The sequence below is a fragment of the Corythoichthys intestinalis genome, chromosome 14 (assembly GCF_030265065.1).
Source record: "Corythoichthys intestinalis isolate RoL2023-P3 chromosome 14, ASM3026506v1, whole genome shotgun sequence".
Classification (NCBI taxonomy): domain Eukaryota; kingdom Metazoa; phylum Chordata; class Actinopteri; order Syngnathiformes; family Syngnathidae; genus Corythoichthys; species Corythoichthys intestinalis.
In genome coordinates, this window is record NC_080408.1 from 7,091,362 (window position 1) to 7,108,523 (window position 17,162).

The window sequence follows — 17,162 nt, forward strand, 5'->3', positions numbered from 1 at the left end:
GCCACTTCGGCTGCATTTTGGCACATGAAAAATAGCGAATAGCGTACTAAGGTATGACGGAAAATTTTAGTGGTTTTGAAACCGCGACGTTTCACACCACGGTACACCGTGAAACCGGTAACCGGCACATGTCTAGTCTGCGTGTGTGTATATAAGCTCCCAGTTTCTTTTCACTCCTTGTTGCGTCATTGTCAATGTCGATGTCAAGTCCTGTCCAAGCCCTCGTGTAACAGTTCCTCCGATTAAGGAAGTTTTGTATGAACATTGCCTTTTTGATCCCCAGTCCTTTTGTTTGTACTTTGTGTTTTTGTTATTTATTATTATAACGTTTTTTTAGTTCACCGACACCCGCCTTGCTGCGTTTTTGTTTCCCTGCGTTTGGATCCACACCACCTGCCTGCCCGCATTCCTGACAGACAAAAGTATAGTTTTTTGGGGGGAAAAGGCATCAACATAGAGTTTACAGCAGGGGTGTCCAAACTTTTTGCAAAGGGGGCCAGATTTAGTGTGGTAAAAATGTGGGGGGCCGACCTTGGCTGACGCCCTTTATGTAGAACAATATATTTAAGCAAATTTTAGCAAGCCATTCTGTGTGTGACATTTGCTTTATTTATTTTTTTTAATTAATGATTTCAAAAATCTCGCAACTAGCCTTTTTGGCCTTCTCTTTCGACTGTTGGGCTCTTGCTCTACTGTGAAATTAAACTAGCTTGAAGTTGCTTCAATTTCTCTCTACGTATGTTTCCTGTAATCTTGTCGTACATGTCAGCTTGTCTTGTTTGGTGATATCGCCTCACATTGAACTCTTTAAAGACAGCAACTGTCTCTTTGCAAATGAGGCAGACACAGTTGTTGCGTAATTTAGTAAAGTAATAGTCCAATTTCTACCTTTCCATGAAGCATTGGCCGTCGCAGTCAACTTTCTTTTTTTCGTTGATTGTCGCCATTTTAGAAAATTGGGAATAAAGGGTCACACGGTGTAATGTTGCTTAGAGTGCTGCTGCCTTTTAGTGGGTAAATGAGGTGCAGCATTTAGTGTGTAAGCTACTTCATATGGTGGTAGCACTACTGCTGACCAGTTTATTAAGTCTGTGTGCGGGTCAGATGTTATTGATTTTATAACGGAGGCTGGGGGCCGGATGAAATTTGACCACGGGCCGCATTTGGCCCCCGGGCCAGACTTTGGACATGTCTGGTTTACAGGGAAAAAAAACGAGTTCTTTAAAGAAAACAACACGGTCCCCACAGTCAAACATTGCGGAGGTTCCCTGATGTTTTGGGGTTGCTTTGCTGCAGCCGGCACTGGACTGGTTGATCGTGTGCATGGTATTATGATGTCTGAAGACTACCAACAAATTTTACAGCATAATGTAGGGCCCAGTGTGAGAAAGCTGGGTCTCCCACAGTGGTCATGGGTCTTCCAGCAGGACAATGACCCAAAACACACTTCAAAAGCACTAGAAATGGTTTGGAAAAAAGCACTGGAGACTTCTAAAGTGGCCAGCAATGAGTCCAGATCTGAATCCCATAGAACACCTGTGGAGAGATCTGAAAATTTGTAGAAGGCACTCTTCAAATATCAGAGACCTGGAGCAGTCGGCCAAATGAAAATGGTCTAAAAACAGGAGAGTTTCCACAGACTTTAAAAACTGCAGTAATAAAACCTCTTCTAAAAAAAACCTAATCTGGATGCCTCAACCATTAGTAATTATAGGCCTATATTAAATCTGACATTCCTGGGGAAAATCATCGAGAGAAAGTTTTTATGATGCAAAACAATCTTTTTAACTCATTTCAGTCTGGATTTCGGCCACAACACAGCACCGAGATCGTGCTTATCAAAGTCCTAAATGACATTCGTCGGAATACCGATGCAGGCAAATCATCTGTTCTGCTACTATTGGATCTCAGCGCCGCATTCAACACGGTTGATCACAACATACTACTCAGCAGATTGGAACAGTGGGTAGGGCTTACTGACACTGTTCTTCAGTGGTTCACATCTTATTTACATGATAGGGATTTATTTGTGTCAATCGGAAACCATCAGTCAGAACGAACCAAATTCACGTGTGGAGTCCCTCAAGGGTCAATTCTTGGACCACTCTTATTTAACATCTATATGCTTCCCCTAGCTCAGATTATGGAACAGTATGACATCTGCTATCACACCTATGCAGATGACACACAGCTCTACATTTCTGTGTCCCCACATGATTATAGTCCCTTAGTCTCCCTGAGTAAATTCATTCATCAAATCAATGAATGGCTGTGCCATAATTTTCTCCAGTTAAATGTGAAGAAGACAGAAGTGATCATTTTTGGGCCAAAAAAGGAAAGGTCAAAGATAAGCAGGCACCTTAGCACAATGTCACTTACAGCTACAAATCAAGTCAGAAACCTTGGCGTAATTATTTACTCAGACCTAAAATTTGATAGCCATCTAAAGTCTGTCACTAAATCTGCTTATTACCACCTAAAAAATATAGCCAGAATTAGGGGCTTCTGACTCAACAAGACATGGAAAAACTTATGCATGCATTCATTTGCAGCAGATTGGACTATTGCAACGGTATACAGTGTATTTACAGGTCTTGATAAAAAATCAGTCAGGAAGCTGCAGCTAGTACAGAATGCTGCAGCTAGAGTCCTCACAAATACAAGGAAACTGGACCACATTACACCGGTTTTGAAATCATTACACTGGCTTCCAGTGAGTCAAAGGATAGACTATAGAATACTACTGCTCGTCTACAAAACACTTAATGGCCTTGGACCAAAATACATGTGTGATTTGTTAGATTCCTATGAAACATCTAGACCCCTAAGGTCATCTGGAACCGGTCTCCTGTATGTTCCAAGAACAAGAACCAAGCAGGGTGAGGCAGCATTTAGTTATAATGCTCCTCACCTCTGGAACAAATTACATGAAGGTCTGAAGTATGCTCAAACTGTTAGCTCCTTTAAATCAGGGCTAGAAACGCTTTTGTTTTGCACTGCATATCCATAACTGTCTATATATTTCAATATATTTGCTCTCTATTCTTATCTCCATTGCTGATTTCAATTATTAGCAGTAGTAGTAGTATTTGTTTTATTTTGTATTTTTTTTATTTTATTTGTGATTAAATGCAATTTTTATGCATAATTTTATTTCCTATTTCGATTGTCTTTGTTTTTACGTTCTATTGATTTTAATGTGATTTTTATGATCTTCATGTGATGTAAAGCACTTTGAATTGCCTTGTGTTGAATTGTGCTATATAAATAAATTTGCCTTGCCTTGCCTAAAATTCCAGCAGAGCATTTAAGAAACTCATTGATGGATGCCAAAAGCGATTGTTCGCAGTAGAGATGTCCCGATCGATCGGGTCCGATCACGTCATTTTCAAAGTATCGGAATCGGCAAAAAAATATCGGACATGCCTTTTTTTTATTATATATATTTTTTAATTAAATCATTTTCTAATTGTATTTAACGTTACAGACAAAATGTCTTACACTCATCCAGAGTAGTTTTGGCTTAAAGTAGGGCTATCAAATTTATTGCGTTAACGGCGGTAATATTCACGCATTGTCGCGTTCAATCCATAAAAATGCCGTTTTACCTTTAGATAGTGCTAAAAGGCAGCGTATAATGAGTAGAGAGAATTTTGACAGCTTTTGGAGCCATTTTTAATGTGGCTAAAGTCTTACAATACCTCTCTCAGCAAATAAAAATGACGTGGGAGGCAATGTGGGGAAGAAAGGTAGTAGTTGATCATTTTCTTAACACCCTATGTTTTTTTCCCAACGCAGAGAAGATATATCAATTGGTGCCCCTACGCACAGTCATAGTTCCACTTCCCATCATGCATTTGGGCAGAAGTTGAATGGCTGCAGTATCATTTACTGAAAGCTCAACAAATACACTAGATGGCAATATTTAGTCACAATATACAAAGTCACCTTTATCCTTTAAGAATTACAAGTCTTTCTATCCGTGGATCCTTCTCAGAAAGAATGTTAACAATGTAAATGCCATGTTGAGGATTTATTGTCATAATAAACAAATACAGTACTTATGTACTGTATGTTGAATGTATTTATTCGTCCGAGTTTTATTCATTTTTTTCTTAATGCATTGCCAAAATGTATATGATCGGGAACAATTATCGGGAATGATTGGAATTGAATCGGGAGCAAAAAAAAAAAAAGCAATCGGATCGGGAAATATCGAGATCGGCAGATACTCAAACTAAAACGATCGGGATCTGATCGGGAGCAAAAAAACATGATCGGAACAACCCTAGTTCGCAGTTACTTTGTCTAAAGGTTGTGCTATCATGTATTAGGCTGAGGGTGCCAATACTTTTTTCAGACCTATTTTTGAAGTTTAGTGTAAAACGATAATGATTTAAAAAAAATTTTTTTTTCATTTTCTTTTGTGTTTTTTATGAAGATATTACTACCAAAGAATTTGTAATTTCAATCATTTTCTGGGAAAAATTGAGCATTATCTGACAGAATTGCAGGGGTGCCAATACTTTGGGCCAGCAGTGTATTCATTTAGCCCAGAGGTGGGCAAACCGGTCCTCGAGGGCCGCAGTGGGTCCTGGTCTTTGTTCCAACTGATTCACCACAGACAGTATAACCAATGAGTTTTCAGCAGAAACAAGAAGCACCTGACTGCAATCCACTGATTGCACTTTTAAGAAACCAGATTGGTGAAAGGCTGTCATCATGATGGGTTTGAACAAAAACCCGCACCCACTGCGGCCCTTTGTGGAATAGTTTGCCCACCTCTGATTTAGCCTATAGTTATAGGACCTAAGTACTGTTTCCTACAGTCCAGAAGCGGTTATAGTTCCCTTCAGAATGTTAAAAACTATGGGTGCAACGGTTCAGTTAGCCCACGGTTCGGTTTGAACCTCGGTTTTGGGATCACGGTTTCGGTTCGGTTTCGGTTTGCGTTTTTTTTTTTTTTTTTTTTTTTTTAAACTTTCTTTATTTTGCTTTTTAAAAAATGAAATAAACACTTAAAATAGAAACATTTTAGACTTTTAAAATGCGTGTTAGCTCTTTGGCAAGTGTTGTGACTGACTACTGAAATACACACACAGTAGTAAAAAAGTTACATGGCAAAGTAACTGGTGGTACCTTTCATGTTTTTTTTTCATTAAAAAAAAAACAACCAAAAACATAGTAACCTTTGCTATGTTTGGAGGTAATTTAATGTTGTGAACCAACCGATAAAGTTGAAAAAATTGCTCACGTTTTTGCCTTAGTTCCCTTCCGTCTACTTTCGACATGTGAAAATGTTTAACTGTTTCATCCTTTAATAGATAGACTCAAGTCAAGATTTTGCCGATTTAGGAGTATTTTGGATAAAAAGTTGCTTAGGTTCGCTCGGAAGGTTTACTACAACAGAGCCTTTCTGAGAAGTATACTGCTCTAAAATGGTGGCTGTTTACTAACATTACCGAGTGTCATTTCGCTTGTACTTCTATATGCATGAGATATCTAGGCGTAGATTGTATGATGTCGGCCACGGTCAGCAAATTGGAGCCACCTAGCCTAGCATCGCGTTTGCTACAGCGTCTCAACAAACACTCTTCCCTCTCCGTGTCTGACTTTTCTCGTGTCATTCAAGTATTAACGAACATTGGCTCCTTGCAGAAACGGTGACCAAATCCGAACGGATGAAAAAAAACAAAAACGCAATGCACGAAAAACGTGCAGATTTTGAACGTAACGGACGGCGTACACATTTAAAAACCAGTGCTCACGTGTACAAATTACGACGAGACCGTACAACTTGACAGGTATGAATTATAGTGGACCGTCACAGTTAGGTAGTAGCATTCTGTAGCACGGGACGTCCAACTATCAGCGGTCAGGGCGAAACTATGTGCTTTCGTGAAATCAACTTCAATGGCTTTGCGTGCCATTTCTTAAATGTCGGGGATGATGTTGTGGGCGAAATATGTCCGCGAGGGAACAATATAACGCGGGTCAAGCGTTGCAATTAAATTAACGAAGCCCGCATCTTCAACCACGGAATATGGTTGCATGTCTTTTGCAATGCAAATCCCCACTGCGTGGGTTATTTTCTTGTGTTTTTCTGACCTGATATTGTAAGGCTTTTGGAACGCCTCTTCTATAGACCCGTGTGTTTTCACTGGTGTCATCTTCGGGGTTGTCCTGCTCTGAGAAAACGATGTCTGTGGGTGATGCCGGCTGAAGTGCTGACTGCTGAGTCATGTTAGAAGTCTTGCCGTTAGCATAGGGAACAAGCGCTGAGCAATGCTTGCAAATTGTTTTATGTTTTTTTCAATATTTTCTCTCCGTCTGCATTGTAGTTCACGGGGAAACCGAAATGTTGCCACACCGCAGATTTGAAAGAAGCCGGTGCTTCCTCAAAATTCGGTCTGTCGACTCCTCCGCTCGCCATAACTTTTTTTGTTTTCTTTCTTGTTTCACTTTCACCTCGGTCGTAAGCGAGAGAGGGCGTTACTCGGCTCCTATTACACAGGTGCTTGACAGCGATTGGACATTTACTCATGGGGCGGGAATTTCTCCACAGCTGCGCTTCACGTCACACACAGGCACACAGAGTTTGACCAATTCATTCCACAAGCGTTCAGAATAAATTACTGTAATTGCAAAACCAAAAAGGCGCGGTTCATAAAGGCATATTGAACCGAACAGGGCGAACCGTTCGGTTCGGTTTTGAACCGCGAACCGTTGCACTGCTATCAAAAACGCAGTATTAAGTCGAGTATGATGCTAGCAATCATTCAGAACTGCACTCACCGGAACACCATGGTGCAATTTTGCCAGTCAAAAGGGAAGTAGTTGATAGTGATGGCACAGGCGCTGCGGTAGATAGCAGGAGGCAACCAGTACACGCAGCCATTTGGTGACACCAATGCGTTGCTGTATAGCGCCACTTCGAATTGTCCGTCCACACTGCATGTTTGTTGGGGAATTTTTAACATGGATAGTACCTGAACAACATACGTTCAGTTGAAGTGATCTGACTTGTTCTCCAAGACGACACCAGGGAGCCAGATGTTCTTGGAGGGTACGCGGAGCTGCGAAGTGATGTTCTTGTACAAAGCCGATCGGGGTGGTTGGTCCCATCTGAGTCTGTAGTCGCACCATTGCTATAAGCAGAAACAAGTGGAATTTTAGACTCATCCAGTGGTGGCTTGTGATATGACCATCCTTGTAACGTAAAACTAGTGTTCTTCTGATCACTTCATTTTGAGGATCTGTCGATATTGAGTACTGAGCCGATACCGCGGCAATTTATTTACAGAGGGGCAAATAAGTATTTAGTCAACCACTAATTGTGCAAGTTCTCCCACTTAAAAATCTTAGAGAGGCCTGTAATTGTCAACATGGATAAACCTCAACTATCAGAGACAGTATGTGGAAAAAAAAACCCAGAAAATCACAGTTTGATTTTTAAAGAATTTATTTGCAAATCATGGTGGAAAATAAGAATTTGGTCAATACCAAAAGTTCAACTCAATACTTTGTTATGTACCCTTTGTTGGCAATAACGGAGGCCAAACGTTTTCTGTCACTCTTCACAAGCTTTTCACACACTGTTGCTGGTATTTTGGCCCATTCCTCCATGCAGATCTTCTCTAGAGCAGTGATGTTTTGGGGCTGTCGTTGCGCAACACGGACTTTCAACTCCCTCCACAGATTTTCTATGGGGTTGAGATCTGGAGACTGGCTAGGCCACCCCAGGACCTTGAAATGCTTGTGTTTGGGATCATTATCATGCTGAAAGACCCAGCCACGTCTCATCTTCAAAGCCCTTGCTGATGGAAGGAGATTTTCACTCAAAATCTCACAATACATGGCCCCATTCATTCTTTCCTTTACACAGATCAGTCACCCTGGTCCCTTTGCAGAAAAACAGCCCCAAAGCATGATGTTTCCACCTCTATGCTTCACAGTAGGTATGGTGTTCTTCGGATGCAATTGACTATTCTTTCTCCTCCAAACACAAGAACCTGTGTTTCTACCAAAAAGTTCTATTTTGGTTTCATCTGACCATAACGCATTCTCCCAGTCCTCTTCTGGATCATCCAAATGCTCTCTAGCGAACCACAAACGGGTCTGGACGTGTACTTTCTTCAGCAGGTGGACATGTCTGGCAGTGCAGGATCTGAGTCCCTGGCGGCGCATTGTGTTACTGATAGTAGCCTTTGTTAGTGTGGCCCCAGCTCTCTGTAGGTCATTCACTAGCCCCCCCCCCCCCGTGTTGTTCTGGGATTTTTGCTCACCATTCTTGTTATCATTTTGACGCCACGGGGTGAGATCTTGCATGGAGCCCCAGATCGAGGGAGATTATCAGTGGTCTTGTATGTCTTCCATTTTCTAATAATTGCTCCCACAGTTGATTTCTTTACACCAGGTGTATTACCTATTGCAGATTCAGTCTTCCCAGCCTGGTGCAGGTCTACAATTTTGTCTCTGGTGTCCTTCGACAGCTCTTTGGTCTTGGCCATAGTGGAGTCTGGAGTGGGACTGACTGAGTTTGTGGACAGGTGTCTTTTATACCGATAATGAGTTAAAACAGGTGCCATTAATACAGGTAATGAGCGGAGCCTCGTTAGTCCTCGTTAGACCTCTTTGACAGCCAGAAATCTTGCTTGATTGTAGGTGACCAAATACTTATTTTCCACTCTAATTTGGAAATAAATTCTTTCAAAATCAAACTGTGATTTTATGGTTTTTTTCCCCACATTCTGTGTCGCATGGTTGAGGTTTACCCATGTTGACAATTACAGGCCTCTCTAATCTTTTCAAGTAGGAGAACTTGCACAATTGGTGGTTGACTAAATACTTATTTGCCCCACTGTATTTGTCAGCATTTAGATAGCAAAGCATTTTAGGTTTAATTTTACAGTAAACTTCAACCAGGAGTCGCATCAAACAGCTTCTGCCATCTTTTGAGAGTGATAGCTCTATAAATTCACAAATAAGCTCAGTCATAGCTCAGGGTACTTTTCAAAGTAATGTGAAGCAGATTACCATTTCGATCCAAACGCTAGTCGTCAGGGCCTCCTCCTTTTCATTCTGAGAAGAGACGTTCCTCGTCATTCTTGTAAAATCTGCCTCGGCAGATCAGGATCCTATGGTAGCTGGTAGGTGTCATGCGAACTGCAGTCCAAACACTTTGCAAGACGAACAAAGCACAAATGCAAATTGCCACAACACAAACGCCAATTCCAAACGCTTCACAAAAGAAAAAAGCACAATTGCAAACTGGCCGAAGCACGATTGCAAATAGCCACAACACAATCCCCAATTGCCACAACATTAATCACAATTGCCAGTAACACGACTGTAAAGGGTTAAGAGATGTGACTGAAAATTCGGCCCCAAAAATATAAAATATATGTACGTATATAAATAATTAATTAAAGGAAAATACATTTGGTTCATCGTTGCCACACGCCTGTTCTGAAGTTGCTTTCCATTGTTGTACTGCGTCAAATCGAGTATAGTGCATTCGAACCAGTGCGTGAGACACACATTTTAACAATAAAACACTCGACACAAAACAATCGGTGTTCAAACGTCCATCTAGTCTGATGTAAATTTAGTAGATTAAATTAGCCTAATTTGCCTCACAAAGGTCCTCTAACTTAAATGCTACGTATGTGTCGGGAATAAAAACACCCACAGTATTCTATTCAAATGACAGTCACAAGGAGAAAAACCTCCCACCTCATTGGGGATAAAACCATTTGCAGTCAGAAACCACCCGAGTCTCATGGTTTAACATGCACACGGGGTTTCGGCAGATGCGAAGCTAGGCCTCACAAAAGTCTTCCCACCTTTCAAAGCACGCGCAGCCTTTTTATTCACAAAGTCACATGGTCAGAAACATGTCATAACAGTGGGTATGTAGTGCGTGATAATTGGCTAGTTCAGAGTGAGTCAGCTCTAACTACTTCTCCTTATTTGGTATTGTTTCTCAAAACTGGATGCTTACTGTGGGTGAAACTTATTACAGCTCAACTTGGAATTTTCCACAGAAAAACATTATAAGGTACGACCTCGGAAACTTAGCTGGGACGAAAGGGAGTGAAGATTAGATAAGAGTCCACAGAAACTAGAGTCTCACATGCAAGCACATAGCTTCACAGCAGCTAATAATTGTGTTTAATAAGCATGTGTAGCCGGTCTCGGCCTGACCCCTGACTAGATAAAACTTCTGTGTTGTGTTGTCTTTTCAAATGATGACAGGAGGAGGTCGCTTCGTTGCCACCCAGAAGGAGTTTATTGACACACAGCCATCTGATAGAAAAAATAAAAATGAATACAGCGACCTCTCTGGCTGAAGCCCTCATGGGCACCTGCCTCTCTGCAGTCTCGTTAACAACTGAACGATACATTTTACTGCGCACAGCTTCAAAACAAATACAATTTACAAGAAACACAAATTTTCCCCCTTCCTGACTGTCAACAATTATTTTAGATTTTTGGGAACATGAACATTTGAACAATTACAATAGTAAAAATACAAATAATACAAAATAAAGACAAGGGAGCACACATACCTGATAGAAAAAAATAAAAATGAATATAGCGACCTCTCTGGCTGAAGCCCTCATGCGCACCTTCAAAGGAAAAAGAATGTGGCGGGACCTTGAGTATTAACTCCAGCTTCTTCGGCTTAAGTGTCTTAAAAGAGCATTACACTTGCTGTACCCAAGTTCTATGAAACACATATACTCTATGAACAAGCTATGCTACATTGAAATGCAACTTAACCTTCATATTTAGCGTTTTTGTACATAGCACAACACACAAACAAAACAGCAACTTCACATACCTGCCTCTCTGCAGTGCAGTCTCGTTAACAACTGAAAAGAGCGCGAACACAGGAGGAAGTGACATCAAGATGAAGTCAAAGGTCATGTAGATAAATTAAATGAAAATAAATAATAGTACTCCCTATAACAATTCTCTTAAATGTTAAGAAGCTAATTACTATTTTTTGAAAAAAGCAATTTAGAAAAAAACGAACTTTGGTGAAAATTACTTTCAACCATTTTACACATCGGTTACACATGAATAAAATATGTTCTTTCACAGTATGCTAACGTATTTACAATTCGCATAGCAAATCGCCCACACGTAGCTCCACAAACTGTAGCTGTAAACTTAATTACATATGCATACACAAATATTAGTTGAAGCAACTTACAGCCTTATGTGGGCCAAACCAGAGCGCAGCTATCCTTTATCCATATCAGATGTTTGAGTGCTCCTGTATGGAAGCATTATACAAACAAAATATGATATTTTTGGACAGTTATTTTGAATTTTCAAAGGGTTAATTCTGACTTGCGTGGAAATTCGGGTTACGTCACCAGTGAAGGAATGGAACTTGTTTGTAACCCGGGGACTACCTTTATTTGCATTTGTGGTTTTTTTTTTTTTTTGCAAAGCGTTTGGATTTCACAGTTCGCCTGACACCTCTTAGCCACCATAGGATCCTATTATAACATTTTTTTCTCACCAGGGAGATGAGGTTCGTAAGAGTCATCTTGATATCGACCTGTGTGACATCCCCAAAATTCTCCACGGGCCGCACGTTCTTGTTGTATCCTTCCATTAAGTCCTTGAAAAGTTCCCCTTCAAGGTTGAGGGCAGATGCTGCATACAAACACATACAGTAGACTCAGAAAATAGAACTCACAGTGCTGGCCAAAAGTATGGGTACCCCTGCAATTCTGTCAGATAATCCTCAATTTCTCCCAGAAAATAATTGCAATTACAAATGCTTTGGTAGTAATATCTTCATTTATTTTGCTTGCAATGAAAAAACACAAAAGAGAATGGAAAAAATTTAAATCATCATCTTTTTACACTAAACTCCAAATATGGGCCGGACAAAAGTATTGGCAACTTTTGAAAAATCATGTGATGCTTCTCTAATTTGTGTAATTAACAGCGCCTGTAACTTACCTGTGGTGGCAATGATTAAATCACACTTGCAGCCAGTTAAAATGGATTAAAGTTGACTCAGCCTCTGTCTTCTTTCCTTGTGTGCACCATATTAAGAATGAAGAAAAGAAAGAACACCAAAGAACTGTCTGAGGACTTGAGAAGCAAAATTGTGAGGAAGCATGGGCAATCTCAAGGCTACAAGTCATCTTCAAAGACCTGAATGTTCCCGTGTCTACCGTGCACAATGTCATCAATAAGTCTAAAGCCCATGGCACTGTGGCTAACCTCCCTAGATGTGGTCGGAAAAGAAAAATTGAGATTTCAACGAAAGATTGTGCGGATGGTGGATAAAGAACCTCAACAACCATCAAAACAAGTTCAAGCTGTCTTGCAGTCCGAAGGTACAAAAGTGTCAACCCGTACTATCCGTCGGCGTCTGAATGAAAAGGGACTTTATGGTGGATACCCAAGAAGACCCCACTTCTGACCCAGAGACATTAAAAAGCCAGGCTGGAGTTTGCCAAAACTTACCTGACAAAGCTGAAAACGTTTTAGAAAAATGTTCTCTGGTCAGATGAGACAAAAGTAGAGGTTTTTGGGGAAAGGCATTCACATAGAATTTACAGGGAATAAAAACGAGGCTTTCAATGAAAACAACACGGTCCCCACAGTCAAACATGGCGGAGGTTACCTGATGTTTTGTGTTTGCTTTGCTGCCTCTGGCACTGGACTGCTTGACCGTGTGCATGGCATTATGAAGTCTAAAGACTACAAACAAAATTTGCAGCATAATGTCGGGCCCAGTGTGAGAAAGCTTGGTCTCCCTCAGAGGTCATGGGTCTTCCAGCAGAACAATGACCCAAACACACGTCAAAAGTACGAGAAAATGGTTTGAGAAAAAGCACTGGAGACTTCTAAAGTGGCCATCAATGAGTTCAGACCTGAATCCCATAGAAGGGAGAGATCTGAAAATGGTACTTTGAAGAAGGCACCTTTCTAATCTCAGAGACCTGGAGCAGTTGGCCAAAGAAGAATGGTCTAAAATAACAGCAGAGCATTGTCAGAAGCTCATTGATGGATACCGGAAGTGGTTGTTCGCAGTTATTTTGTCTAAAGGTTGTGCTACTAAGGTTTAGGCTGAGGGTGCCAATACTTTTGTGCGGCCCATTTTTGGAGTTTGGTGTAACATGATAGTGATTTACATTTTTGCCAATACTTTGGCCAGCACTGTAACTGATACACGATGGTGTCTTTTCTAGAATGGCAGAGGAGTTTTCAGAAGATGGATTGTGGAATGAATGTGAGTATAAACCAACAGCTGAAGTCTTGTTATCGAGAGAGTCGAGTCAAGACTCAAGTCAATCAAATTCTATCAGTTATATTTTAAATAACTCTTTACAAAAACCTGAGAGGTCCTCAAAGTGCTTTACAACTAAACAAATAAATTGTATATGATAAATAACACACAGGAAAGTACTATTCAATAAAATTAAGGGGGGGAAAAAATGCAATGCGTCACACCAAAAACTTTTTAAGGAATTCCGTTGTGAGGTCTAGCAAAACAAGCACGGCTAGGTTTCCGGTATCCACAGAAAGGGCTATTTCAATGTGCACTTGTAATCAGCAGTGGATCTAGAAAAATATTCATGGGGTGAGTTGAGGGGGGCAGGCTGCTCCCCATTAACCATGAAAAACGAGGCATCACTGTATAAGGATGCTCCATGACACCACTACTTTAGTGACGGCAGTAAATATCAAAGTTAAGTTTTCATCTGTGCCAACTGGGATGGCAATTGGAGTGGCAAGCCTATCTTTTAGGGTGGCAGTTGTTCAAAGTTCTAACATTGCTGACTCAGTGCTGTGTCAGGCTCTGAAGTCTGATTGAAACTTGACAGATGGAGTTGGTCTCTAAGAACATTTGTAACTGAAAAAAACAACAACTTTTTCTAAGACTTTAAAAAGGAAAGGCAACAGATTTACCTCCTATAATTATACTTTCCAAGCAATATTATTTGACTCAGATTTCATATGGAATGGGATCTCATTCTTTGCACTTCCATCATTTACAGTGGGGCAAATAAGTATTTAGTCAACCACTAATTGTGCAAGTCCTCCACATTCTTTTTTCATTTGATTCAATTTTTTTCCACATTCTGTCTCTCATGGTTGAGGTTTAACCATGTTGACAATTGCAGGCCTCTATAATATTTTCAAGTGGGAGAACTTGCACAATTAGTGCTTGACTAAATACTTATTTGCCCCACTGTACTTTAGGTTCCAGTCTTGGGTATTGTGTTTCAAAAACTAACAACCAAATGTACAAAGTACTCTATTAGCTACAGTCATAATATTATGGAGTGAGATCCATTAAATTACCAAAAAAAAAATCTAAATCTAAATCTAGCTTTCTTAATCAAACTAATACACAGTTATGATGTTGGAACCCAAGTATTCATGAATTCTTATATTCATTAGAGAAATATACAGTACACACATGTGGTAACTTGTAAAATATACACTGCAAACTCGAGATAAGAGCTACTTTTACCTTCCTCTGAAGATTGAATATTGAACATCTACCGTTGGATGTTGTGCAAAAGTACAAAAGAAGAGTTACAGCAAACCTGCCCATACCTGATGCAGAAATCAAAACGATCTTCATGAGGAATGGCACAGAGAGCAGAGAATCCATCCGTGTCTGCTTTTGTGTTGCGCTGTCTGACAAAACTGATGGTAGACACACCTGCACACTACTTAATGGAGCTGCTGGCATTTTGCCTTTATGTGTGTTTGTGTGTGTGTGTACGATTGTGTCTGTGTTTCCCAGCACAGCTAGAATGTCATTCCAGTACTGCATAGCCAGCTGTCACAACAACACACACACACTCACTCACACAGCCTTTTGCATGTCTGGCATCTTCATAAAGAGAATAAAATATGTGACTGACAAATTTAGCACAGCAGCCAAATCAGGGCCTTCAGTAACCCCGCCCAAAAAGAGAAAGAAAGTGCAGAAGAAGAAAAATAATAAGCATTTTACGACCATAAATTGATAAATCTGGGAGTCTGGGTAATGGTCAGTGGCGGACTTGGCAATTTTGGGGCCTAAGGCACAGGGGCTTTCTTCATGGTTCAGGGGTTAAAAAGGTGAGAAGGGCGTGGAGGAAATATGTTCTGTTACATCACGGCTGTCCTAAACGACAAATTTTCTTCTGATTAGTCAGCCGACTAGTTTTACGATTAATCGTCTAATCCAGTGCTTCTCAATTATTTTCTGTTACGCCTCCCCCAGGAAGACGTAAATGTTCCGCGCCCCCCAACTCTCTGCCACCACTGTAAATATACTGTAGTATCATTTGCATATAAAATTCTTATTATTATAAGTACAACTCTGCATAAAATTGTGTTCTTTTTATTATTAAAGAAAAACGTAATATAGATCGACTTACAATAAAGTGTAAAAAAAAAAAACATCCATTCTCTAAAAATACACTCAAGATACATTTTTTGACCGTTTGATGCTGAAAGATAAAATTCAATAAAATCAATAAATAATAATAAGATTCATATTGATTAACAACATTAACTCATTAGGACAATATGTCGAACAATTAGTCCGAAAAAACAAAAATTAATACAACTAAAGGACAGTGTCATTGGACAGAAGGACAGTTTTTATTTTTGTTGCAGGCAGTATCAGCTCCTTTGCTATGGTGTGGTTATTTTGCACTGAGCAGCTTGGTATGCCACCTTATTTGAGGCTGACAGTGCTCGCTGGTTTACTGATGTAACACTAACAAAGCGGGAGGATTGTTGGCAATATTTGGCACTCGCTGAAAAAAATAATTCCTGCTGTCCGCTGCGAAAGTAAACAGTCTGGTCTTCCCTCGTCTCCCACTGTATTAAAAGTCAAAGCCAGAAGCTAAATGCTACATATGCTTTGTCATATTTTCTTGTCTCAGCTTTTCATATCTTCAGAGCTTTTTGCTGTGTGCTCTTGTTTTATTAAAAAATACTACCGCACACGTTAAAAATGAGAGGGGCACTGCCACCCACTGAGTGGATGTGCAATTACACTTTTTTTGTAGTATGACAAAAATGTATGTTACCCAAGGTCACATGCGCCACCCCCAGCATCGCTCTGCACCTCCTCTCCGGGTCTCTCGGAATCCGGTAGAACTTCAAGTCTCTCCGTCTATCTTCTCTGTTATTGCAACCGACCGCCACACACGCCTTCACAATTTTGATTATTGATGTTAACGAGCAGAAAAACACGCCATAATAGGAGGAATTTACGTAGCGGTAATGCATCAACAGTGATGAGTTGACGGACAATATGGCGCGGGGGCGTGGTTGTGACGTCATGGGAGTAGGGTCTATAGTTGGGGGTGCTGCTGTCTCCGGTGGCCCAAGCCCTTGCTTGTTGGGGCAAGGGCAGCTGGTTGGGGGCCCCCTACTGGTTGGGGGCCTAGGACGATTGCCTACTTCGCCTGAATAGTAGATCTGCCTATGTGCACGGTGGTACTTTGGATGTCAAATTCGCCTCATGTAGCACGTTTCACTGGTGTAGCACATTTCGTCAAAGCACTGTTTTTTTTCCTACTCGTCTTATCCCGTCTTTCCTGTTCATTTTGCTTTTGCTGCTCGTTTTGTGACATATCGACAGTGCTATCATGCTCATTAATGTTCCTCTCGGGTTCAAATTAAAAGGTTTGAACAGGTGATATGTTTATGCCGCTGGAGTCATATTGTGGAAGCCCGGCAGTGTAACCATGTGACGTCATCGCCCTGCGACGTCAACAACAATGGCGACCTACTAGTTAAACCAATTTTACAAATTGTATAACAACGAAAACATCAAGAGGGGTTTCAGTTAAAGATGTGCCGATCGATCGGGTCCGATCACGTCATTTTCAAACTATCGGAAACGCCAAAAAAATATCGGACATGCCTTTTTTTAATATATATATATTTTTTAATTATATCGTTTTCTAACTGTATTTAACGTTACAGACAAAATGTCTTACACTCATCCAGAGTCTTTAGTTTTGGCTTAAAGTAGGGCTATGAAATTTATCGCCTTTACGGCGGTTATTTTTTTCTAATTAATCACGTTAACATATTTAACGCAATTAACACATACGCTGCACGACCCACTTACGCATTGTCGCATTCAGTGTATTATGGCGCCAGTT

The 17,162-nt window shown here is 40.5% G+C and overlaps 1 protein-coding gene across 3 annotated transcripts in view; it reads right to left on the minus strand.

The window, feature by feature from the left end:
- chrng (cholinergic receptor, nicotinic, gamma) overlaps window positions 1–14,677 on the minus strand; it is a 34,330-nt gene extending 19,653 nt beyond the window's left edge. Inside the window, exons 1-5 of one of the 3 annotated variants that reach the window (XM_057858147.1) lie at window positions 14,602–14,677; window positions 11,537–11,673; window positions 9,037–9,081; window positions 7,024–7,148; window positions 6,796–6,951 (exon numbers count right to left, since the gene is read on the minus strand). In XM_057858147.1, the coding sequence (XP_057714130.1) occupies window positions 6,796–6,951; window positions 7,024–7,148; window positions 9,037–9,081; window positions 11,537–11,673; window positions 14,602–14,659 (521 nt within the window). In that variant the 5' untranslated portion in view covers window positions 14,660–14,677. Of the gene's footprint in view, window positions 1–6,795; window positions 6,952–7,023; window positions 7,149–9,036; window positions 9,180–9,735; window positions 10,176–10,571; window positions 10,642–11,536; window positions 11,674–14,601 lie in introns of those variants that run through there. The other 2 variants (XM_057858148.1, XM_057858149.1) reach the window with 2 other exon arrangements.
- Window positions 14,678–17,162: the final 2,485 nt, after the last annotated feature.